Source organism: Sabethes cyaneus, chromosome 2 (assembly GCF_943734655.1).
Source record: "Sabethes cyaneus chromosome 2, idSabCyanKW18_F2, whole genome shotgun sequence".
Classification (NCBI taxonomy): domain Eukaryota; kingdom Metazoa; phylum Arthropoda; class Insecta; order Diptera; family Culicidae; genus Sabethes; species Sabethes cyaneus.
The window spans coordinates 125,849,947-125,877,356 of NC_071354.1; the positions used below are offsets into that span (position 1 = coordinate 125,849,947).

The 27,410-nt window shown below is 39.6% G+C and overlaps 1 protein-coding gene across 1 annotated transcript in view; it reads left to right on the plus strand.

Moving 5' to 3' along the window:
- The window catches only part of LOC128738116 (dipeptidyl peptidase 4), a gene marked incomplete at its 5' end in the record, with an annotated part of 707,787 nt that overhangs the window by 329,996 nt on the left and 350,381 nt on the right, over positions 1 to 27,410 (plus strand). The window contains one exon of the mRNA XM_053832982.1: positions 9,389 to 9,513. Coding sequence (XP_053688957.1) covers positions 9,389 to 9,513 — 125 coding nt within the window. The remainder of the gene's footprint in view (positions 1 to 9,388; positions 9,514 to 27,410) is intronic.

Sequence of the window (27,410 nt, forward strand, 5' to 3'; positions counted from 1 at the left end):
TCGTTCAGGCACGTAATAACTTTAAAAAATTTTGTATCGTCAGCGTAAAAGAGTCGGCAATCATGTGGGATTAAACATGAGACATCGTTTATGAAAATCGAGAAGAGTAGCGGGCCGAGGTTACTGCCTTGCGGAACTCCAGATTGGTTGGAGAAGCGGTTAGAGATACTTGATCCTATTTTGACACTTAAGCTTCTGTTAGTCAAGTAAGATCTAAACCAGCATACGGCGTCAGCAGATACACCTAGTCGCTCCATTTTGCAAAGCAGTATTCTATGATATACTCGATCGAATGCAGCTTTCAAGTCCAGGTAAATAGCATCAGTCTGAAAGCTAGAATCCAAGCTTTGCAAGCACCGGGAAATAAACTGCATCAGATTCGTGGTTATCGATCTTTTCGGGAAAAATCCGTGCTGATCAACATCAATATAGTATTCACAGCAAGCAAACAAAGCGTCATTCACGATAATTTCAAATAATTTTGAGCAAGCGCACATGGACGTGATCCCGCGATATTTTGTGACGTCGCGCTTGTCACCCTTTTTATGTATTGGAAACAGATACGAAAATTTCCATCGGTCAGGAAATTTGCGCTGTTGTATTGATATATTAAGAAGTTTTGCAATTGGTGAACAAAGTACATTACTACATCGTTTTAAAACAACAGAGGGTATGCCATCCGGACCGACTGCATACGAAGTTTTCATTTTACCCAAAGCAGTTTTCACGATATCTTCGTTAATGTGCGGCAGCTCGAACGAAAAAACATCATTTGGCACTACGTTACAGGCTTCTTCAACTTGTGCAGCAGAAGCGATGGAAACATTGAATGCCTGTTTTAAATGCTCGGCAAAAAGGTTACATTTCTCTCCTTCACTATTGGCGACACAATTTCCCAAAAACATCGACGAGGGTAATCCATTTTCTTTTCGTTTTGTGTTCACAAATGACCAGAATTTCTTAGGCTGCATGCGAAGACTATCTTGAATGCGAGATACATAGCGGTTGTACAGAAAACGGTTGTAACGGCGATACCGGTTGCTTGCAGTATTGAACTGACTTTTATAGTACGGCGACCGATAGCAACAATATTTACGCAGCGCCGCCGATCGCAAACGCTTACTTACTTAGGTGGCTTGCCGTCCTAAGACAAAGCCTGTTGAACAAAATTTCTCCATGTAACTCGGTTGAGGGCTACCGCTCTCCAATTCCTCGGACACCGAGTACTCTCCGCCAGATCTCGCTCCACCTGGTCTAACCATCTTGCTCGCTGCGCTCCTGGTCGTCTTGTTCCTACCGGATTTGAGGCGAACACCATCTTTGCAAGGCAGTTGTCCGGCATTCTTGCAACATGCCCTGCCCATCGCATCCGTCCAGCTTTAGCCACCTTCTGGATACTCGGTTCGCCATAGAGCTGTGCGAGTTCATGGTTCATCCTCCGCCTCCATACTCCGTTCTCCTGTACGCCGCCGAAGATCGTTCTTAGCACTCGTCGTTCGAAAACTCCGAGCACTCGCAGGTCCTCCTCGAGCATTGTCCATGTTTCATGCCCGTAGAGAACAACCGGTCTAATAAGCGTCTTGTACAGGGTGCACTTTGTACGGGGACTTAGTCTGCTCGACCGCAATTGCTTGTGGAGCCCATAGTAAGCACGACTTCCGCTGATAATACGCCTCCGAATCTCACGGCTGGTATCATTGTCCGCCGTTACCAGTGAGCCAAGGTAGACAAATTCATCGACTACCTCAAACTCATCGCCGTCGATCAATATACTACTGCCCAAGCGGAGTCGTTCGGCCTCGGTTCCGCTGGCCAGCATGTACTTTGTTTTAGACGTATTTACCTTTAACCCAATCTTTTCTGCTTCGCGCTTTAGTCTGGTGTACTGTTCAGCCACCGCCACAGATGTTCTGCCGATAACATCCATGTCATCGGCAAAGCAGACGAATTGACTAGATTTGTTGAATATCGTGCCCCGCGTGTTGATATCCGCTCGGTTCATAATACCTTGTAGCGCTATGTTGAACAGCAGGCATGAAAGACCATCACCTTGACCTCTGTGTGATTCGAATGAACTTGACAATCCACCCGAAATCCGAACACAGTACTGCGTACCATCCATCGTAGATTTAATCAGTTTGATGAGCTTCCTGGGGAAGCTGTTCTCGTCCATGATTTTCCATAGCTCTTTCCGGTCGATGGTATCATATGCGGCTTTGAAGTCAACGAATAAATGATGCGTGGGAACTCTGTATTCACGGCCCTTTTGGAGGATTTGCCGCAGTGTAAATATTTGATCCGTTGTAGACCGACCTTCGACGAAGCCGGCTTGATAAGTTCCCACAAATCTATTCGCAATTGGTGATAGACGGCGGAAAATGATTTGGGACAGCACTTTATAAGCGGCATTGAGAACGGTGATCGCTCGATAGTTCTCACAGTCCAACTTGTCGCCCTTTTTGTAGATCGGGCAGATAACCCCATCTTTCCACTCCTCCGGTAGCTGTTCCGTATCCCAAATTCTAACAATTAGTCGGTGTAGACAAACGGCCAGCTTTTCTGGTCCCATTTTAATAAGCTCCGCTCCGATGCCATCTTTTCCAGCTGACGTTGTTCTTTAGCTGCATGATGGCCTCCTTAACTTCGCCTATCGTTGGGGCTGGCACCTCTTCCCCGTTTGCTGCACCGTCGAAATCGCTTTCCCCGCCGCCATGGTTTTCCGCCTGGGCGCCATTCAGGTGTTCGTCGAAGTGCTGCTTCCACCTATCCGTCACCTCACGATCGTCCGTCAGAATACTGCCAGTCTTATCCCGACACATTTCGGCTCGCGGCACAAAGCCTTTGCGGGATCCGTTCAGTTTCTGGTAGAACTTCCGCGTTTCCTGAGAACGATGCAGCCGCTCCAACTCTGCATATTCCTGCTCTTCCAGGTTGCGCTTTTTCTCCCGAAAGATTTGGTTTCGCTGCATCTTCTTCTGTTTGTGTCTTTCCACGTTCTGACGTGTAGCACTGCGCATCTTGGCCGCCCGCGCAGCGTTCTCCTCATCCATCACCCTCCTACATTCATCGTCAAACCAATCGTTCCGCTGATTCCGGGCCACATGCCCGATGGAGCTCTCCGCTACACTGCTGATGGCTGTTTTGATAGTGTTCCAACAGTCCTCGAGAGGGGCTTCGTCCAGCTCGTCCTCTTCCGGCAGTGCAGCTTCGAGTGAATGCGCGTAGTTTGCGGCGACGTCTGGCTGCTTCAGCCGCGCGAGATCTAACCGAGGCTGGCGTCGGTACCGAATGTTGTTCACAACGGAGAGTCTTGGGCGCATCTTAACCATCACTAGGTAGTGGTCCGAGTCAACGTTAGCGCTTCGATAGGATCTGACGTCGATAATGTCTGAGAAGTGCCGACTGTCGATCAAAACGTGGTCGATCTGTGATTCTGTCTGATTTGGTGACCTCCAGGTGTACTTATGGTGGATTCTGTGCTGGAAAAAGGTACTACGTACGGCCATATTCTTGGAGGCGGCAAAGTCGATAAGTCTTAGGCCCATTTCATTGGTTCGCTGGTGTGTACTGAACCTTCCAATCACTGGTTTGTATTCCTCCTCCTGGCCGACCTGAGCATTGAAATCCCCGATGACGATCTTGATATCATGTTTTGGGCAGCGGTCGTATTCACTCTTCAACTGGGCGTAGAATTCATCCTTGTCGTCATCGGTACTTCTGAGGTGAGGGCTGTGCATCGCAAACGCTTAAGCGTACGTATATGTCATATATGTCAAATAGCAGAGCTTGCAAATGTAAACACAGCTAATCCGCAGCCAACCGCACCGACTACAAAGATCCCGAAATATGGTTTGTTTTCTTTATTCAGACACTAGCTGACCCGACAAACTTCGTATTGCCACAAATTAAACTGTGTTGTACATAAATCGTGAACCTTTCTCACAATCTTGAGTTTTGCAAGTTTCTGGGGAGTTCATGGGTGTTTTAATATACAAATTTTCCTCACAGCAAAGTAGAAAACAACTCCCCCCATTGCTTAGACTGATAAAATAAAGCGGATAGCATTTAAATATTCGCCATCATTACAAACCATTTCGCCGAATACCATTTTGCGGAACACCAATTCTCGGTTGACCATGACGCGGAATATAGAATTTCGCAGAATACCATTTCGCGAAAAACCTTACGCAGGATGTACCATTTCGCAGGGGCGACCCAACTGAAGGAAAGTAATAGAGGTCAATAGATCTAGGAAAATAAATAAACCTAGATAGCGATGATCTCTACGGGGGCTGCCTTGCAGTGGCCGGTGCTTCCGACGGCAGGTTGCTGGCAACAGCACGAACCGGCTTTCCGATTCATGAACGCCTTCAATGCATTGCAACATGTTATAACCATTGGCATAAGCTCGGATGTAATAAGACATAGACTCAGTTTATACTTTAGAGGACAATTACGATAAATCGAATACTTTTAATTTTAAGACAATTGTAATTTTGTGCGGGTTGAAATTAATTTATTTGTAATCCTATGTTGTAGTATAGATTTAAGAATGGGTAAAGGGCTTAAAGCCTATATTCGAAAAACAAATCAAAATCAAACAAATGAAAAAGTCTAACATTTCTCGAGTTCGATTAGTTTTTGAGTTACGCAAAAATTTCTGTTTTATTTTTAATGATAGTCCCTATCCCCCTACCACAGGGGTGAGGGGTCTCAAACCATCATTTAAAAAAATCCTACCTCCAAAACCCCCCAAATGCCAAATTTGGTTCCATTTGCTTGATTACTTTTCGAGTTATGAGGAAAATTGTATTTCATTTGTATGGGAGCCCTCCCCCCTCCTAAAAAGGTAAGGGGTCCTAATTCATCATAGAAAAAATTCATGCCTCCAAAAACACCCACATGTCATATTTTGTTCCATTTGCTTGATTAGTTCTCGAGTTATGAGGAAATTTGTATTTCATTTGTATGGGAGCCCCCCCCTCCTAAAAAGGTAGGGGATCCTAATTCATCATAGAAAAAATTCATGCCTCCAAAAATACCCACATGCCAAATATGGTTCCATTTGATTAATTAGTTTTCGAGTTATGAGGAAATTTGTATTTCATTTGTATAGGAGCCCCCCTCCTGAAGCAGGGAGAGGTTTCAATTCACCATAGAAAACATTCTAGTCTCCAAAAACACCCACATGCCATATTTGGCTCCATTTGCTTGATCAGTTCTCGAGTTATGAGGAAATTTGTATTTCATTTGTATGAGAGCCGCCCCTCCTAAAAAGGTAAGGGGTCCTAATTCATCATAGAAAAAATTCATGCCTCCAAAAATACCCACATGCCAAATATGGTTCCATTTGATCAATTAGTTTTCGAGTTATGAGGAAATTTGTATTTCATTTGTATAGGAGCCCCCCTCCCCCTCCTAAAGTGGGGAGGGGTCTCAATTCACCATAGAAAAGATTCTTGTCTCCAAAGACACCCACATGTAAAATTTTGTTCCATTTGCTTGATTAATTCTCGAGTTATGCAGAAATTTGCGTTTCATTTATATGGGAGCCTCCCCTCTTAGTGGAGGAGGGGTCTCTAACCATCATAAGAACCTTCCCTGGCCCCAAAAATCCCTATATGCAAATTTTCACGCCGATCGGTTCAGTAGTTTTCGATTCTATAAGGAACATACGGGCAGACAGACAGAAATCCATTTTTATAAATATAGATTTGTATGGGAGACCCCCCCCCCCCCCAAGTAACAAATTCAATTTTAAGATGTACTTGAAGAGGTTTCCAGCATTTGCTGCTTAAAACCGATCTCAAAACTTGTAATTCTACAAAACTGCGATAAAACAGCCATTAAACCCTTATAACCCTTAAAAGAAAACCGCCACAAGTGTTGATGATTTTATGGTTGCCTCTTCAAAGAACACTTGCAAGACATCATACACTTTTCACAGCCTTAAATGTTTTAAATTGACCAAGAGCTATAAGCTATAAGCATTCACAGATATTGCTATTTTGAAATGGGTATAAATGAAAATTGGAAATAAAAATGGTGATAAAAGCAGCTGCTTTGTTGCTCATAAATGAGAAATTTTTTATGCCACGCTCGGTTTGTCGATGTTTTGTGACATGAAAGTTAGAAAATTTTAACGCGCCGGTTTTTTTTGCTAGATTATTGAAAAATTAAATTAATAAAAACAATTAATGATTTCATGAAGAAGTTGATAGCTACTAAATTTTTACCTAATTGTGGCAAAAAGGCTTTTATCTGTCTAAACATTTATTTAAAAAGATAAGATCACTAATGATATTGCATAATACCGGATAATTCCGGATGGAATTCCATCATGCGTTTTAAAAAAATGTGCAGCTGTTCTAATACATCCGCTATGCCTGCTGTTCAATTTGTCGCTTCAGCAAGGTGTATTCCCTACAGCTTGGAAGTTTTCTGCTATGTTTCCTGTGCATAAAAAAGGGGACAAACGTAACGTTAAAAATTACAGCTTAAAAATTCGCTAGCTGCAAGCACTACATCTCTCCAGAGCAACATGGTTTTTATGCAAAACGCTCTACTGCTACACACCTTGTACAGTTTGCCGCAGCGTGCATACAAAATATGAGCGCGGGTGCGCAAATTGACGTGATCTACACCGATTTAAAAGCAGCATTTGACCGAGTTGATCACAGTATACTGCTGGCAAAATTGGAAAAGCTTGGAGTTTGTTCTGCGCTAGTACAATGGCTTCGATCCTATCTTTTAAATCGAATGCTCTATGTAAAGATAGGTAATCAGCAGTCTGCATATTTCACGAACCTCTCCGGTGTTCCACAGGGCAGTAATCTGGGACCACTGCTCTTCACGCTGTTTTTAAACGACGTTTCATTGTTACTCCCGGAGGATTGCCGATTACTTTTTGCTGACGACGTGAAACTGTTCAAGATTGTCAACGATACTGCAGACTGTTTAGCGCTCCAGGGAATGGTTGATATTTTTCTTCGGTGGTGTTCCAGCAACCTACTAACGGTTAGCACCGAAAAATGCAGTGCGATTTCGTTTTATAGAAAATCTAATCCGATTACGTTCAATTACACCATATTTGGTAAGACGGTAACTAGAGTAAACCAGGTTCGTGATTTGGGCGTTACTTTGGATACTTCGCTCTCATTTAAGCCACACTATAACGAAATAATTGCTAAGGCGAATCGACAGCTTGGATTTATATTCAAAATTGCTGAAGAATTTCGTGACCCCATGTGCCTTCGATCACTTTACTATTCCCTGGTGCGTTCCGTCCTTGAGACCAACTCGGTTGTGTGGTGCCCATTCAATGCTAATTGGATAGCAAGAATTGAAGCCGTTCAGCGAAAATTCGTGCGATATGCTTTACGATTTCTTCCATGGCGAAATCAACTCCAGCTACCACCGTATGTAGAGCGCTGCCAACTTCTTGAAATGCAGACTTTAGAGCGAAGGCGGTTCGAAGCTCAAGCTGTCTTTGTGGGAAAGGTTTTGTCTGGCGTGATCGATGCACCTGTTATTCTACAACAGCTTAATATGTATGCACCCGAAAGGACTCTAAGGCCCAGAGATCTGTTGTACTTACCTCAGCGAAATGCAACGTACGGGCAACATGACCCTATCCGCTTCATGTCGACAAGCTTTAATGCTGTAGCTGATTTGTTTGATTTTAATATTACCGCAACAACGTTTAAACAACGGCTTCGAAGATGAATATGTTTTTTTTTTGTGTATATCTATACTGCTTGTTTTGTGCTGCTTATTAATCATTAAGACTACTATTGTCAGATGATGTATTTTATAACAAATAAACAAATAAACAAATAAACAAGTGCCCATATGCAATTGACTACAATTTCAAAAGTAATCAAAATAGCCCTGTTCGCCATTTTTTCAATGGTTTTATCCAAATCAACCCGAAAGCGTTTATTAGACTAACATTTCTTGCACAAGACAAAGAAAATTTTTCCAAGAGCGCGATAAGTTCATCAATACTTATTCGCTATTTTGGATATTTTCATTTGATTTTGCCGTAAATATTCAAAATAGAATACGCGTAACGCCTGTTTAAAATATATAAATCACCCTAATTTGTGGCAATACGAAGTTTGTCGGGTCAGCTAGTACAAATGTGAATATGCCGTTATTTAACTTTTCTCAGAGCGACGTGGTGTTCATGTTGCAATCAATTGATGTATCGAAAGGCGCTGGACTCTGGACGCTGTTTCTGCAAAACAGACAGACTACTTTGTTTGACTATAGAATGCAAACAGTCTGTGTCAGCCGAGTCGATTCTGTAAAAGATTTGGGAATTCTCCTCGATAGCAAACTATGTTTTGCTCAGCACGTTGCAATTACCAATGCTAAAGCATATGCGTTACTAGGCTTCGTCAAAAGGAATACGCGGCAATTCGATGATGTTTATTGCCTGAAGTCTCTCTACTGCGCGATTGTACGTAGTATTTTGGAGTACGGAGCGATAGTGAGGGCACCTTACCATGCTGTCCAGATCAACCGGATTGAACGAATCCAGCGTCACTTCATTCGGTACGCCTTGCGAAGGCTGCCCTGGGATGATTCAATTCGTTTGCCTCCGTACGAACATCGATGCGCTCTTATACGTCTGCCCACGCTGGCAAACAGGAGAAGTTTGCTGCAACGTTTATTTGTCTTCGATCTTCTTGGATATATTGACAATATTGACTGTCCGGAGCTGCTGGAGCGGCTTCAAATCAACGTACCACCTAGGCTTACCCGTCGATCAGATTTTTTTCGGCTTCCAATGCATCGCACTCTACCCTACTAGCACAGTTGTTATAAACTAGTTGTGGTAACCGATTAACAACTAATTTCAGCCATAAATAAGTTACAGCAACCAGAAATAACAAAAGTGTGCTGCTTGGGTATTTGGCTAGAACAATCCTATTGATGTGTGTTGTCGTGAATTCAATGTAGTGTCTGACTCTTATGATTTTAATATTAGTAGAATGACTTTTAAATTTAGAATAAGTATTTATTAGGAACTGTCTATGCGATACTATCGAAGACTAGTAATAATAAATAAATAAATAAATAAATAAATAAATAAATAAATAAATAAATAAATAAATAAATAAATAAATAAATAAATAAATAAATAAATAAATAAATAAATAAATAAATAAATAAATAAATAAATAAATAAATAAATAAATAAATAAATAAATAAATAAATAAATAAATAAATAAATAAATAAATAAATAAATAAATAAATAAATAAATAAATAAATATAAAGTGATGATATCTTAATGATCACGTATTTCACCTTAAATAAAATGAAAATGAAATGTAATAAAAATTAATGATGTTTTCTCATTATTTTCTTTATTCTCCAGGTAGTTCGTATTTTGGCGTGGGATACTTCTAATCACTTGGTATACTATCTAGCAACTCATAGAAAACGACCTGGTCAACAGCATTTATATGTAGTAAAAGATCCGGTTAACGATGAGCTAAAGAGGTACGCAAGCAACTGTAAAAATATTTTTTACAGATTAAAACGCTAGTCATTTTATAATTGAGGGGGTTAGAAGGAAAGAGGTTTAAGTGACAAAATTGAAAAAAACGAGATAATGGTAGGAAACTTAGAGTGAGGTTTTATACATGCTAGAAAATTCACGTCAAAATTGTACCGTTTAATGACTTTTGACGTAAGACTATGTCTTTCAGGAAGGTAGCTGGAGTAGGGGATAATTCCAAAAAATCGAACAATGCGAGCGTTACGAAGAATGAAAGATTTTGACCGCTAGTAGCTTAATAGTTTTCCAATCGATTTTCAATATTTTTCACCAATCGATCGGAAAATCTTCTACACATCCACACCAATAAACAAATCTTTTGATTTTTAAGTGCGCACTATTGAAAAATTGCATATAATGGAACAACTGCAACAATGTGAGTTTGGTTGTAGGTACTTTTATGGTGGTTTTCAAGGCCAGTTTTGGTCTTAGATGCCTAAGAGTGTAATAAAACCCAAATTGTTACTTGGGTTGTCCACCTAGAAATTTTCGCATCGTGATTGGTTGTTGGAAACGACGTCATCAAAGTGGTAACGCGTTTTCACGCTTCGGCTTATAATTCAGTCAATTCTTAATAGATTTCCAACTCCGCCAGTGAGGGAGCTTTGCCGATGAATTAACACGTGTGGCTCCACAAAAAGAGTGAATGGGCGATGGGGAAATTAGACCGGGACCCGTACTGTCTGTCACAAGCCAGGATAAAGGAGGAGTGTTGAGATTTGTCTTTCGGTGTGCAGCGCTGAGTGGCTCCATGATTAACTTGGGGTGGATCTATCTAGATCTGCACACCGAGTCTCTTTCGCGGCAAATCTTGTAAAAAAACTTTTGCTCGCAATGTAACAAGCAACATTTTAGCATGCTGCATTCTGAGTAAATTGCAGAAGAGGACCCCAATCCTCGGTGTAACGCGACCCTTGCCTAAGGATGAATGCTTGGGTGGTCTAATTAGGTAATTTTCTCCCTCTGTTCTAAGCTGATAAAGGACAGTTGATTCTTATTCCCAGCAAATTAAGGCCTCCGAGATGGAAACAATTAATAATACTTTTAATTAAAAATTTTTACGAGAAGCAAGGTAATATGGGCGATTGACACTTTTGAACCCTTCAAATCACAGGGTAGGGATGGAATTTATCCTGTACTACTACAAAAGGACAAGGCGTATTTAACACCTATTCTAATAAACTTTTTGACGTAGGACTACGTCTTTGTTTACTATACTGGGACTGGGTAGCACTTTGTGAAAACGAAAATAGAAATGTAACAATTAATAATACTTTTAATTAAAAATTTTTACGAGAAGCAAGGTAATATGGGCGATTGACACTTTTGAACCCTTCAAATCACAGGGTAGGGATGGAATTTATCCTGTACTACTACAAAAGGGCAAGGCGTATTTAACACCTATTCTAATAAACTTTTTGACGTAGGACTACGTCTTTGTTTACTATACTGGGACTGGGTAGCACTTTGTGAAAACGAAAATAGAATGAATGAAACGTTTGAATGAAAGATTTCAAATGCTAATAACTACTGAACTACTGAATGAAACTGAACAATTTATATGTCGTTGCATAGATAAAATGACCAGCACATTTATGGGTGCGTTAGACAGCAATTTTTAGGAGCGCGTAAGGGGGGGGCTCCTATACAAATGAAGCACAAATTTCCTCAAAACCCGAGAACTAATCAAGCAACTGGAACCAAATTTGGCATGTGGGTGTTTCAGAAGGCAGAGTTTTTTTCCATGGTGTACTGAGACCCCTTCCCCTTCTAAGAGGGGGGTTCCTATGCAAATGAAACACAAATTTTCTCAAAACTCGAGAACTAATCAAGCAAATGCAACCAAATTTGGAATGTGGGGGTTTCAAAAGGCAGGTTTTTTTCTATGGTGTACTGAGACCCTTTACCCTTCTAAGAGAGGGGGCTCCCATACAAATGGAATACAAATTTCCTCATAACTCTAGAACTAATCATGCAAATGGAACCAAATTTGGCGTGTGGAGGTTTCAGAAGGCAAGAATTTTTTCTATGGTGGATTAAGATCCTTCCCCTCTTTAGGATGGGGAGTGCCATTCATGTCAAAAGAGGACATCCCGAGCAGGAGAAAATTACTGAAGAATACCTGATCCAGATATTTTTTGGGTGAATAACTGCATATCTGAATTTGGTATTGACGAGGTTGATATAAGAGGTAAAATAGCTAAAATAATACCTAAAAAATGTTCTACAAACACTTAAATAATAATTGGTTTTGTTATTGCAATACCTAAATAATATCAAATGTTTTTGCACACGGGACGTCAATCGAATATCTCAGTTTGCTATTACTATGCTATTCAATACTAAATCTATATCTCATTTTGACATTTTAAGAAAAAAATGAAATATCTCGTTATGTTATTCAGAAGATATTTAATACTAAATGAATATCTCCTTTTAGTATTATAAGAAAAAAATTTAATATTTCATTTTGTTAATGCTATGGTATTCAATACTAACAGAATTGCTCATTTTAGTATTTTTACCTAAAATTAAAATACACTGAAATCGCTTTTTACGCGGTTTGGTTTTTACGCAAACTACAGAATTTACGTGGTTTTTTCGTGATTTTGAAATTTACGCGGCTCTTAACGCGAATTTCAGAAATTAACCGATTTTGATTTACGTGGAACGCATCATTCGCGTGAAAAGTGACTTGAGTGTACCTCATTTAGCCGATACTTAGCAAAATAAATAATACTACAGTTAGCTTTGTAATGTACACATCAAAACTTGTCTGGGAGAGTCAATTACTCCAAAAATTGTCTTGTCGTAACCAAGTCAACCTGTACTGGGTCCCACGTCACTGTGGAATCGATGAAAATGAAAGAGCTGATGCGCTTGCAAGACTCGGATCATCTCATCAATTTGTAGAACCTGAGTCCTTCTGTGGCTTATCTGCTTTTGCTTTAAAAATGGAGCTAAAAGCATGGGAATGTTCGAAAGTGTAATCAAATTGGAATACCACTTTCAATTCTAGGGCGTTCGAAACGGTTTATCTCTCCAAACGTTTCGATGACTCGCTAAATCCTGGAGCTTTCGAAGAAAGGTCTAAGCATTTATACTGGTCTTATAACAGGACATTATCCGAGCCGATATCATCTGAAGCTAATGGGAAAACTTCAAGATGATATATGTCGCTTCTGTGGCATAGAAAAAGAAGACTCGATACACCTGTTATGTCGATGTCCGGCAATTCTCAACAAAAGATTAAGGTTCTTCGAAAGAGGGCTGTTAGAACCCTCTGATATTTGAAGAACAACTCCCAGCGCAGTAGTGCACTTCATCCGAAGTGCATCACTGGGCTGGCCAAATCCTATTAGTCAAACAATAATGATCACTGCTGATAGTGGTGCGATATCTTGACAACATAGGTATAATAAAACGGGGGATATATCACAATAAATCAAACAAATGGTCGCAGTGATAAAAATGCCCAACATGAAAAAAAAATAGATTTCCAAGCTATTTACACCAATCGATCGGAAAATCGAATTGGAAAAATATAGAAAACTATTGATTTTCAATGCGCGCCATTAAAAAATTGAAAATAACTTTAAATTGGTCTAACTAGAAATTGTCGCTTCGTGATTGGTTGGAATAATTTCCAATTATTTTCAAACAAGTCTTTGTACAATTCGGGAATCAAAGAGAAAGTTGAAGGAAAATTCCGTTTAATTCTTCTATAACAAAGTTACAAGAGAGTTAAATGGTATTCTACCCTTTCTCGTTGATTGCTAATTGTCTTGATAATTTCTTATTGTGATGTACCACTAACGTCAACACAACGGGTAATTGATACAACTGTTAGAAATATCGGCATTCTTCACTTTTTTGGGCAAAACAACAGCTTGAGTGTTTGGCAGATTACCTCTAGTAGCTCTGAAGAAAAGTTTGTTCATTTCTTCATCGATACGGACAGCTGCGTTGCTTGCAGCTAAATCCAAAATTTCAGCTGCGAAATCACTGTTGCTGGTTTACGGGCGTACGCAATTTTGCTTGCTCAGCAAACAGTGCCTACCAGGAACTGCAGACCAGCGGGACTTTTCCAGTTCCTGCTTTGCCAGATGGATGTTAGGCGAAATGTCTGACAACACAATACATACAGTTAATCACCGCACAGCTGTAGATGGAATAAGCTGCATATACGCAGGGCTCCTACACTAACTCAAGACGATGAAAAACCGAAACCAGAATACAAAAAGCGACAACCAGACGGCAATACCCATATAACAACAACCCCACAGACCAAAATTACAACCACCACAGCAAGCTCCAAAACTTTGTAAAACAATCACACCCACCATAACAAATCAGCAAGTCTAGATAACACATAAAGCTCTGATAACTCTAAGCTCAAATAAGCCAGATAGCACAGTTTACGCAACGGAACCAAAGTTAGCAGAAAGTTTTCCAAAAGTGAAAAAATTCAAATGCACAATCTACTACAATTTGCAAAACAAATAGTATGATTTCAATTTATAAAACCAGCACTGCTCCATCAAAACCTTATTATACTTATTATATTTCCTAAATGAGCTTAAATCTGGAGCGGCGTTTTATTCCGCCGAAGTTGTTCCACGCCGTACTGGAATGCTTAGGTGTATGATCGTTTTTCGTCCACTTTCCGTGGTCGGATCATTGCAAATTTGGTATCAAAATAAGCGGAAAAGACTGCAGAATCAAAATCTGAAATAAAAAAATAATGATTTTTTTCAAAATTTTTTGTCGTTTGTGTTCCCTTAACGTAAAACGATACCTATGTGAGTAAAATTATAATTTTGTATGTTATATGTTGTCAATAAAACAATATTTATTAAAATATTTGCTCAATAAATATTTGCTAGATTTCCTTTGAAAAAAAAAAAAAAAAAAAAAAAAAAAAAACGGAGGGGTTGTGCACAAGACACGACTCCAAGTGGCCAGCTGCAAGTGACGTGGAATGCTTTTGGTCGTTTTGTTGTCGCGTGCAGCATATTTCCTGCCAATTCCAGAACTTCAGCAGCCAGATATTTCAGTACGGCAGCGAAACGAGTGCTCCAGCTCCAACACACGCTCAGCATACTTTCCTTTCCTCAGCAGCCGATGAACACGACCGACCGGGAACCGCAAACGTGCACGAGTCGAGCGTGAGTTTCGTTTGCCCTGGCAAACGATGTTGGCAGTAGCTCAGCTAGCTTTTGAATAATGCTGTTCGCCGGCTTACCTCGTGTTATGTGCCAAAGCAAGCGACAATAATCGGCTACACCTAATTTTCATGGTCCTTCATTCTATGATGTACGTAAAATAAAATAGAACAATTCATTTTCAGTCTGAACAAAAGAGCAAAGTTACCAGTGAGCCGTCCGCCTTTAACTGCCAAAGAAAAATCACGTTAGGTATTATTACTGTAGCATTGGTGATGGATAAATTTGTATTGCTAAAGAAAACCGAGTGAAAAGCCCTAAGTTCCTAGGTTTCATCAATTACCGAAAACCGTTCTTTGAAGAACGAACGAATTCTTATATGAAGATGCAAAAAATGTTACTAAAACTATTTCATTTTATTAAACTCATGGTTTTATGCATTTTGACGCTTGACCGAACACATTTACTTGGAGCTGGAATATTTGTTGGTACCTTGGTACCTTGGCTGCTTTGGTACCTTCCGAGACGGGCAACTCAACCGGCAGCAACAAGCGAACAGAAGCGCGAGAGGTGATCGGTTAAAATTATTTGATAAGAAGCGAACAATTAGAATGAATCAATCGAATTAAATAGAATTAAAATCAGTGAGCGAAAGTTCCTCAAATCTTCATGAACATTATGTTTCGTCCTTAAAAGAACATTTTGTCGACGTGATATGTTGGAAACTTAAGCCTTCTTTTCCGACAGCAATTTGTTCAACTCTTCATTGTTGCGGAAGGCCAGCTGCAAGTGACGATAATTCTGGTCGTTTCGTTGTCACGAGCAGCATACTTCCTGCCAATTCCAGAACTTCGGCAGCCAGATATTTTATCACGGCAGCGAAACGAGTGCTCCAGCTCCAACACACGCTCAGCATACTTTCCTTTCCTAAGCAACCGATGAATACGACCGACCGGGAACTGCAGACGTGCACGACTGCGTCATCGCCCGTATTGCCGTTGGCAGGATTCCATTTAATTCTCTTGTAAGTTTGTTATAGTAGAATTAAATGGAACTTTACATCAACTTTTTCGGTGCAATTGAATTGTACCAAGACTTGTTCGATAATAATTGGAAATTATTCCAACCAATCACAAAGCGACAATTTCTAGTACGACCGAGTTAGAGTTATTTTCAATTTTTCAATGGCGCGCATTGAAAATCAATAGTTTTCTATACTTTCAATATTTTTCAAATAGATTTTCCGATCAATTGGTGTAAATATCTTGGAAATCTATTGAAAATTGACTGAATTATAAGCCGAAGCGTGAAAACGCGTTTCAACTTTGATGACATCATTTCCAACAACCAATCACGAAGCAAGAATTCTGGTAAAACATAGATTCATTATTTTCAATTTTTCAATAGTTCAGCATCAAGAATCCATACTTTTCTTCATTTGGGTCAATTCGTAGAAGATTTTCTGATCGATTGGTGTAAGAATATTGAAAATCGGTTTTTTTTTCATGTGTGGACTCATTACTGCGACCAGTATAGTTGATCTATTGTAATATCGCCCGGGTGTTTGCTGTATGACCTACACTGCATTTCTTTTTGCTATAATCGCTATTGAGTGAGCGATATGCTTATTAAATTTATGCGTGCTTGTGTGTATTGGGGTTTACCCTTCCTTCAAAGCTTGATCTACATTACCAACTTATTCCTCGCTGCCAGCACTATCCCATATTATAGCCGTCCCTGGCGAGGACTCATTCGTACCTCTGACCAGTACACTTAACTATAGGAGGGACATTTGCACTGTCAGGAGGTGTTCAGTGGTTTAACTTCAGTGGTTAAATATATAGAATTCAGCATGAAGGAAGGGTATATGGAGGGGCATGAGAATACCCATGCTAAAGTCACTTGACATCGAATGGTTTGATTCTACTAAGATTCGAACCCATGACCATTTGCTTGTCAAAGCAGACTCGGTAACTTTGCAGCTACGGAGCCCCCCTTGAAAATAGATTGGAAAACCGCTAAGCTATTAGCGCTCAAAACCTATCATTTTTCGTGACGCTCGCATTTTTCGATTTTTTGGAATGACACCATATCTCAAAACTTGCCCTAAGACGTAGTCCTACGTCAAAAGGCCAAAACCAACGGCCGAAACGTCGGATATACAACAAATATCGTTTTAAAATCATTTTCGTAGACTGCAAAAGACACCGTCGGAACCAAGTAATATTTATAAAGCGTTGAGCTACAGAACAGAAGTGGAAGTCCGTACGATTCGGCGATCAAAACTGGTGACAGAGTCTTTTTGTTTTTATTTTTCTTTGGGAAGGTTTTCCTATAGAAGTGAATAACAGCAATATAAGCAGTACGTTCGCTGCCAATCGCATAGCAGCTTTCACATGCTTTCGTGTGCATTCGTATGCGTTCGTGTGTTTTCGCGGAAAAAAGTGACTCGCTACCATCAGGTTCGCTAGTATCTGTAGAAAGTAGCATGTGCGTGTTTGGATTTCTACTTCCACTTCTGTTCTGTGGTTGAGCTATCCGCCAGAGGTTTAGCAAAGCATATCACCAAGGCAAAAAAGAAGCGAAGGCGCGTAAGTGTAGCTGCTGAGACGTCGCGGTTGGCTCGTTACAACAAACTTACCAATCTGTTTGCTCGTCGCTGTCGGCCTAGTGGACCGAGAACGCCGTCTCCGAGGGTTAGAGTTATGATAATCAAACAATCGGTCCTTCAACACGCAAAGATTGAAGAGTTTCAGGAAGGGTACCAAAGCAGTCAACAAATATACCAGCTCGAAGTAAATGTGTTCGGTCAAGCATCAAAATGCATTTTTAATAACTTTGCCTATTTTGGCATTCGCCTCTGTATCAAAATGCATTGAAAACTATGGGTTTATTAAAATGAAATTGTTGTTTTGACTTCTTTTGCATCTTCATATAACAATGTGTTCGTTCTTTAAAGAACGGCTTTCGGTAATTAATGAAAATTAGGACTTTCCTCTTGGTTTTCTTTAGCAACCCGAATCTATCCATCACCAATGCTAAATTAATGAGTACAGCTACACCCGAGCAGGAGTGAAGAGCAAAATAATATCAAAAAATGTTATGCAAAGTAACACATATCAAAATTTGGTCTTGATTTGGCTGACATAGTTGGTAAAATAACAGCAATAATATCAAAATTTTGCTCATTTAAGGCCAAAAGAATAACTACATGTGTTATTTGAATAACAAAGCAATAACATGACCGTATTCAGAGTTTAGAATAACATATTTTAGTATTATTAAGGTATTGAATAACTAATGTAATAGCATATGAGATATTCAAAAATCATTTTATAAAATATTTATAATCCAAAAATTTCTTTAACCATTAAAAAAAATTATGAAATATTTCGAATATCATTTTAAGGTCAAAATAAGATATGATAACAAAATCAGTTATTAAAATCATCTTGCACCCACTGTTTTAAATATCTACTCAATAACAAAATGTGTTATCAATGTATCTTCATATCTATTCAATAACAAATCACATGTAGTATTATAACAGAGTTTGATATTGTTTTTATATTAGTTTGCTCTTCGCTCCTGCTCGGGCAATAATGCGTAGCGTTATTCCCCTTTGGTGCAAAAGGTGAACGACTCACTGGGAACAAACAAATTAAAACAGACAACTTGGTCGTCCAGGTCGGTCGCATATTTTACTAGCTCCTGGTTTTTACTCAAAGTTTAAAATTAAAAGCTAAAGGCTACCCAAATTTTTAGTATATCCATTTCTGTATACCTATTTTTGAAAACTCATTTTATTTGTACTAAAAGTTAGGTCGAAGTAAGAACGCTCGCCTTGGCAAGAGAAAGAGGGATTACCCTCTTTGAATTCTAGCGTTGCTACTGATAATGAATTTTCTGTTCTATCCGAGCAAGAAGCCGGAGATACTAATATTATCAATGATAAAAATGTCGTTAACAAAAAAGGTATTGTGGTATATGTTACCAAATTTCAAAATTTTCGGAAGGAGCTTTCTTTACGTGTTCCTACCGCTAAAGTAAATTATCAAATCGGCCGTAGAGGCGAGTGTCGCGTGTTGGCCGAAACTGAAAACTCATATGATCTACTTATTCAGTATTTAACTGACAAGTTGCATAAATTTTATACATTTGATAGCCGGAATGAAAGACCACACAAGGCTGTGTAAAAAGGTCTCGCAAACGATCAAACCGTTGATGAGGTGAAATCAAAATTATAGTTATAACAGAATTACTTGGAGTTTTCCCTACCCAAGTAATTTAAATGAAGAAAAAACATGAAATTCGAGACACCGGGGGCATTTCACAACAATTTTACCTGGTTCATTCTAACCGAAATTAGTTAAACAGTTCAAAGTTTTTAGAAAAAGGCACGTGTTTTATTTCACGTGCGTGTAAAGTGAGAACTATACAAAAAGTTTGGAGGAAACATTCCTCATTTAACTCAGTGTCGCTCATGTCAAAAATATGGCCACGGCACAAAAAAATTGTCACTTGGACTCCAAGTGCATGATTTGCAGCAGTGCTTCTCACAAAAAGGATGATTGTCCAGCGAAGGAACAAAATCAATTCAAATGTGGTAATAATCATAAAAGTAATTCTTTTGATTGCCCTGTTAGAATCGCTATTTTACAGCGAAGAAATCAGGGTAAACAGAATCCTAAATTTCCTAAACGTGAGCCAATTGCACCGGTAGTTAGAGCAGAACCTGTGAATTATCTACCCGTACAAGCTAGGTCAGGTAAAACATATGCTTCGGTTTAGCCGAAAACTCGAGCCTACCTGTTATTCAAGGCAGTTCCAAAAAGACCAAAGCTGGCCACGCCCATGCAGGTTAATTTAAGAGGGAAAGGAATGTTAGTTTAACACTTGCTGCTACTAGAGACCGAGGAATCCTCTGCATCATCCACAAGTGTCACAGGAAGGAGTTAGTTAGTAGAAAGGAAGTGATCTGGATCCACCGAGGTAGGCGTTGCGATCACTGTCATTCGAGCTCGCGTACGATTTGAGGACGTTTTTGGTGACGTGGCCATTGCGAAACAGGTAGTTGAGATCCGCCATACCGATATAATCGAAAGTTATGTACTATTAACATAAATGATTCGTTCGAAATCGCGCGCGATCAGTTATTAGATACTGATAGACTTTTGTTGCTATGCACGAAAGCTGTCCTGAGACAAACGTGTCTATTTGGCAATCAAGCAAAAACATTGACTGCGCGAGATACCATTTGGGCATCCTTTGATCATAGAACTTGCTTAAGACTCTGACTACTCTGACTATTCCCTAAGCTGTATAAAAGCTATTAGGCTTTTGATATTTGATACTCATATGATAGAAATAACGTGCGATATTCCTAGGTAAGCAATTTCACGATTAAAATGCACGTTTATAAAATTTCAATAAAAGTTCCGGTTTGTAAACGCACCATTGCTAAGTGTGCTCAAATGAATTCAAAATGGCCTTCTAAAACAACCGCTGTCGGAAACATGCAACGAGCGAGACACGAAAACAAACGATGCTAAATTACCATACGAAACGATTCTCAGTATGTAAGCACAGGTTGAATGAGACGAACCTGGATATTTTCTTATAAAGCCAGTAATAATGAAAATTAAGATCAAAAATACACCTTTTTATAAATAAAATATAATGGCAATGGTACTACATAATGAACCATAGTTTGAAAATTTTATATCGAGAAATATTATGCACAAGCGAGATTTACGGTGGCTCGAAAACCTCGTGACAAACTTATTATACCTGAAATTAAAAATCAGGTACAATAGCGTGCCAATATAGTCCCTAAGTTGATAAGCATTTCCTCCTATCAACACTAATATGCAGAGGTATAGCGCCATGCACGCGTATAGATGACGACCTAGATATGATTACCCAGGATAAACTTTTGCAACAAGCAATGTCTACTCTACTGACCGCTTTGTTGCAAGCAAGTTCTATGACCGAAGCTATTCGAATTGGAACAAATTATACATACGAAATTGTAATGAAGTTGAATGGCTATTCGAATTGGAACAAATTATACATACGAAATTGTAATGAAGTTCAGCAATGGCATTAAATAATTCAATTAAATTTATAAATTGGAACGCTCGTTCATTAAATGCGGGCGAAGATGAGTTTTACAATTTTTTAACGATTACTAAAGTGCAAATTGCAGTTATTACCAAAAAAAATTCAAAGCCAAACAACAAACTAAAATATGATCTACGTAGTCCTACCAACTACGTGGTTGATAAAATTCATAGTTCTGGCGGTGGAGTCACTATTGTTATCCACCGACAAATAAAACATCTTTGGGGATTTAAGTTTAAACGGAACTTGGAATATTATTCGTTGCGGCTGCGTATCTCACTTACCAGTGCACAAACGAACAAATAAATTTTCTGAAGGGCGGCTTGCAAAAGCTTACAAGGAATCGCCCAAAATTTCTGATTATCGGTGACTTTAATGCTAAACACCGATAATGGAATAATGCTCAATGTAATTTCAACGGAAAAATCATTTTGAATGTTTGCTCATCTGGATACTATTCGATTTTATGTCTAAATCTGTCTGTCTGTCTGTCTGTCTGTCTGTCTGTCTGTCTGTCTGTCTGTCTGTCTGTCTGTCTGTCTGTCTGTCTGTCTGTCTGTCTGTCTGTCTGTCTGTCTGTCTGTCTGTCTGTCTGTCTGTCTGTCTGTCTGTCTGTCTGTCTGTCTGTCTGTCTGTCTGTCTGTCTGTCTGTCTGTCTGTCTGTCTGTCTGTCTGTCTGTCTGTCTGTCTGTCTGTCTGTCTGTCTGTCTGTCTGTCTGTCTGTCTGTCTGTCTGTCTGTCTGTCTGTCTGTCTGTCTGTCTGTCTGTCTGTCTGTCTGTCTGTCTGTCTGTCTGTCTGTCTGTCTGTCTGTCTGTCTGTCTGTCTGTCTGTCTGTCTGTCTGTCTGTCTGTCTGTCTGTCTGTCTGTCTGTCTGTCTGTCTGTCTGTCTGTCTGTCTGTCTGTCTGTCTGTCTGTCTGTCTGTCTGTCTGTCTGTCTGTCTGTCTGTCTGTCTGTCTGTCTGTCTGTCTGTCTGTCTGTCTGTCTGTCTGTCTGTCTGTCTGTCTGTCTGTCTGTCTGTCTGTCTGTCTGTCTGTCTGTCTGTCTGTCTGTCTGTCTGTCTGTCTGTCTGTCTGTCTGTCTGTCTGTCTGTCTGTCTGTCTGTCTGTCTGTCTGTCTGTCTGTCTGTCTGTCTGTCTGTCTGTCTGTCTGTCTGTCTGTCTGTCTGTCTGTCTGTCTGTCTGTCTGTCTGTCTGTCTGTCTGTCTGTCTGTCTGTCTGTCTGTCTGTCTGTCTGTCTGTCTGTCTGTCTGTCTGTCTGTCTGTCTGTCTGTCTGTCTGTCTGTCTGTCTGTCTGTCTGTCTGTCTGTCTGTCTGTCTGTCTGTCTGTCTGTCTGTCTGTCTGTCTGTCTGTCTGTCTGTCTGTCTGTCTGTCTGTCTGTCTGTCTGTCTGTCTGTCTGTCTGTCTGTCTGTCTGTCTGTCTGTCTGTCTGTCTGTCTGTCTGTCTGTCTGTCTGTCTGTCTGTCTGTCTGTCTGTCTGTCTGTCTGTCTGTCTGTCTGTCTGTCTGTCTGTCTGTCTGTCTGTCTGTCTGTCTGTCTGTCTGTCTGTCTGTCTGTCTGTCTGTCTGTCTGTCTGTCTGTCTGTCTGTCTGTCTGTCTGTCTGTCTGTCTGTCTGTCTGTCTGTCTGTCTGTCTGTCTGTCTGTCTGTCTGTCTGTCTGTCTGTCTGTCTGTCTGTCTGTCTGTCTGTCTGTCTGTCTGTCTGTCTGTCTGTCTGTCTGTCTGTCTGTCTGTCTGTCTGTCTGTCTGTCTGTCTGTCTGTCTGTCTGTCTGTCTGTCTGTCTGTCTGTCTGTCTGTCTGTCTGTCTGTCTGTCTGTCTGTCTGTCTGTCTGTCTGTCTGTCTGTCTGTCTGTCTGTCTGTCTGTCTGTCTGTCTGTCTGTCTGTCTGTCTGTCTGTCTGTCTGTCTGTCTGTCTGTCTGTCTGTCTGTCTGTCTGTCTGTCTGTCTGTCTGTCTGTCTGTCTGTCTGTCTGTCTGTCTGTCTGTCTGTCTGTCTGTCTGTCTGTCTGTCTGTCTGTCTGTCTGTCTGTCTGTCTGTCTGTCTGTCTGTCTGTCTGTCTGTCTGTCTGTCTGTCTGTCTGTCTGTCTGTCTGTCTGTCTGTCTGTCTGTCTGTCTGTCTGTCTGTCTGTCTGTCTGTCTGTCTGTCTGTCTGTCTGTCTGTCTGTCTGTCTGTCTGTCTGTCTGTCTGTCTGTCTGTCTGTCTGTCTGTCTGTCTGTCTGTCTGTCTGTCTGTCTGTCTGTCTGTCTGTCTGTCTGTCTGTCTGTCTGTCTGTCTGTCTGTCTGTCTGTCTGTCTGTCTGTCTGTCTGTCTGTCTGTCTGTCTGTCTGTCTGTCTGTCTGTCTGTCTGTCTGTCTGTCTGTCTGTCTGTCTGTCTGTCTGTCTGTCTGTCTGTCTGTCTGTCTGTCTGTCTGTCTGTCTGTCTGTCTGTCTGTCTGTCTGTCTGTCTGTCTGTCTGTCTGTCTGTCTGTCTGTCTGTCTGTCTGTCTGTCTGTCTGTCTGTCTGTCTGTCTGTCTGTCTGTCTGTCTGTCTGTCTGTCTGTCTGTCTGTCTGTCTGTCTGTCTGTCTGTCTGTCTGTCTGTCTGTCTGTCTGTCTGTCTGTCTGTCTGTCTGTCTGTCTGTCTGTCTGTCTGTCTGTCTGTCTGTCTGTCTGTCTGTCTGTCTGTCTGTCTGTCTGTCTGTCTGTCAGACAGACGTCTCATGTTCCTATCTCATGTTCCTATGGAATTGAAAACTACTGAGCCGATCGGCTTGAAAATTTATATATAGGGGTATTTGGGACCAGGGAAGGTTCTTATGATGGTTAGAGACCCCTGCCCCCACTAAGAGGGGGGCTCCCATACAAATGAAACACAAATTTCTGGATTACTCCACATCTAAATAGGCAAATGGAACCAAATTTGGCATGTGAAGGTTTTTGGAGGAAAGAATTTTTTCTTTGGTCAATAGGATCCTTCCCCACTTTAGGAAATAGAAATCTCCTCCTTACTCTAGAACTAATTAATCAAATGGAACCATATTTGGCATGTGGGCGTTTTTGGAGGTATGAATTTTTTCTATGATGAATTTGGACCCCTTACCTTTTTAGGAGAGGAGCTTCCATACAAATGAAATACAGATTTCCTCATAACTCTAGAACTAATCAAGCAAATGTAAAGCAAATTCTTTTGTCCAGCGCCTCTATGGTTCAAAGGTACACGGGTACCAGCGAGCCACACGCCCTGGCAGGTGTTGTGGGTTCAAATCCGGTTATAATCTCTGATTATAGCTTGGTTCGACCCATGCACCTTCCAGCATTGGACAAAAGATAGGAGTCACAACTACAACTTGTTAAGCATAGCTACGTATTACCCCCCTTCCTTTCCACTCTTTCCCCTTTATTCCCTAAAAAAATCAGAGGGGTTGTGTACAAGACACGACCGCATATATAGGTGACGTAGGACTACTATAACATCACTGTTCATTACTTGTTTACGTTTATTGACGCGGACGGTTCATTGAGGTTTACTTTAGCCTTTGGACTTTAGCAATAGCCCGTGTTAGATCAACGGATCTCGGGGTTGCTTGGGGGACAAAGTTCTTCAGTTGGCGATAGCCCGATTGGGGTCGCATTGAATGCACAAAGTCTGAAGTCGAAATGGCTTGCTTTATTATTTGAAAGGTTTGCTTTTATAGTTAAATTTTGGTGGAAAATATCGGTAATGCATATCGATATTTTCCTTATTCTAAATGCATTCTTAAAGCTAAAAAGAGATAGACTACTGGGACAGAAAGATTCTTTGTTCGATACATTGGGTTCTGGAATTGTAATTCGAGTCCTTACACCGAGTCACATAGGCCACCGACCCACAGAGGAGTAACTAGGCCAAAAAGCTGGCCAAAATTATTTTCTTACGTATTAAGTAATATTTCGCTCGAATATGAAATGAAACGTAAAAATAGTTAATTTTGTAACAAACTGGTGCCAGTACAAGTCATTTCAATTCACTTAATAGTGCAAATTATGCTTTTCTTCTATTAACTATTCACTATTTAGCCATCTACAAAACCTACAAATGCATGAGTAAATCAATGAGTATCTTGTTTGTCTCTGATTCATATAAAAAAAAGACATTGGTTAATACCAAATTGTTGATACTGCAGTAGACTGATTCTTCGACACTAAATTAACTCAGATGTCTTCTCTGTGATATATAACTTCTGTTATGCAATTTATCAATTAACAATCGCGCCACACATACTATTACATACTTTACCGTCACCCAACTAACATTTTTCCTACTATTTTTGTCAGCGAATTTTGTTGAATGGAAATGTAGATTCAAATAGTGACATATTTGGAGAACAGACCTCATAATCCCTAGACATGTAGTATTGCTAGTGTGCCCATTGTATTGAAGGTGAATTATCTTGCACAGAAGATAGTACGCGACTAGATGCGAATGGTCGATATTTCCTTCAAAACAATGTGAAACATACAATTTTCAAAAGGGTCGCAAATGCCAGTCCGGACGTTTCCGGATGAGCTTTAGGTACCGATTTGTTCAGAATACCACAAAGATTCATTCCTTCATAGAATGTATGACCAGATTCTGCAAGATTAGATAACTTTTTTACCGTTGAAAAAGCACAAAATTGCAAAAAAATAGTTGTTTGACAAAACTATTTAAAACAAGTCATATTTTCAAAATTTTAAATTTTCTTCCTACAAACCAGTTAGGATTACTTATGATGAACCTATGTTTTGATAAATATCCTTTGTTAATCTTTTTGTTTACTTCTGATGGAATCCGTTTCCTGATGCTTGATGATTTTTCAAAAAAATGTTTCAAATATTGTCAATGTTTGTACACCTGCCAAAACTTACAGGTATGTTTCCATGTGTTTTGACTAAGAGTACTTTGTGCAGCATCTATTTAAGCATACAAAAATATATATATTATATTAGAAGACCGAAAAAAATGTTTTTCTTATTTTGGCCAGCTTTTTGCCCTAGTTACTCCTCTGTGCGACCGTTCGGAGAGCCAGCTCAGCGAAATGCGTGCACTTGTGAAGTGTATGCATGGCGCTGGTGCTTGCGTTCGGTGTCCGCCGTGTGTCTCAATACGATCGGAGTTGTCTGTTTTGTTTTGCTTGTTGCATAATATTTATTTACATGATGTTGTGCATGGCTAGGGTAGAGTACAGATAGTACACCTCCCCCCTTTTTTGAATGATGAAGTGAAACGTAATTATTCAGGAAAAAAATATAGCTGTCCCAGATGCCTTTACAAATTTGTGATTTTTGAAATGTTTTTTGTTCTTGATTTTTTTTTTGTTTTTGTAATATGTTTTGCTTGTCACTATGAGATAATTATAATTGATAAAAAAAAATATTATAAGGTATTTCTAAAAAAAAATTACAAAAAAACAATTTGATTAAGTATGATGTCACTATATAAAAGTAGTTGTTATTATTCACATTTTAATTAACCTATTTTGTGTACAGTATTCGCAATTTTGGATTTTTACTACTTCTTAGAACTAATTACTAACATTGTTTTGACCAACGATTGTAATCTATTGAAAAAAATTAATGTATGATAAAATATAAATTTTTATTTAATACAATTTATTTCTTGACAAATAATAATGAAAACCTTATATCATCGTACCCAGTAGCTTTTTGAATTAAAACAATTTACTATTTCGGCAAATTAGTTTTGGCCTCATTTTAGAGGTCTACAGAGATAGCAATCTTTCTTTGCGATTTCTTCAGAAGAGCAACCTTGATTGACTTCCATTATATTTTAATACATCTGGTCATCTGTGTGCCAGGCATCCGGGGAGAAAAAAAAATCCATTATAGGTCACGAGCGCTAGAGCCTGTGCCTTAACTAGTATTTAATAATATTTTCCAACGGACACTAATGTCAGCGTTGATTGTTATATCCCGGGCATCTGGGGCTAAAATTTTATCATTCACTTCTTAGTTATGCTTCGATACCGTAGTATGAGCCAATATTTTTCTCATCATATATGCTCCCAGGTATAATTTTTGACGTAGGACTACGTCTTACGGCAAGTTTTGAGATAGGGTGTCATTCCAAAAAATCGAAAAATGCGAGCGTCACGAAAAATGAAAGGTTTTAAGCGCTAATAGCTCAGTGGTTTTCCAATCGATTTTCAATATTCTTACACCAATCGATTGGAAAATCTTCTAAGAATTGACCCAAATAAAGAAAAGTGTGGATTCTTGATGTTGAACTATTGAAAAATTGAAAATAATGAACCTATGTTTTACCAGAATTCTCGCTTCGTGATTGGTTGTTGGAAATGACGTCATCAAAGTAGAAACGCGTTTTCACGCTTCGGCTTATAATTCAGTCAATTTTCAATAGATTTCCAAGATATTTACACCAATTGATCGGGAAATCGATTGTAAATATAGAAAACTATTGATTTTGTATTTGAAATTGAATTTGAAAAATTGTTGTTTTTGAATTAATTTTGAAAATTCGAATTATTTTCATATTTTTGCCTTCCCTCGTCAGTGCTTCCCTAGCACGGATGA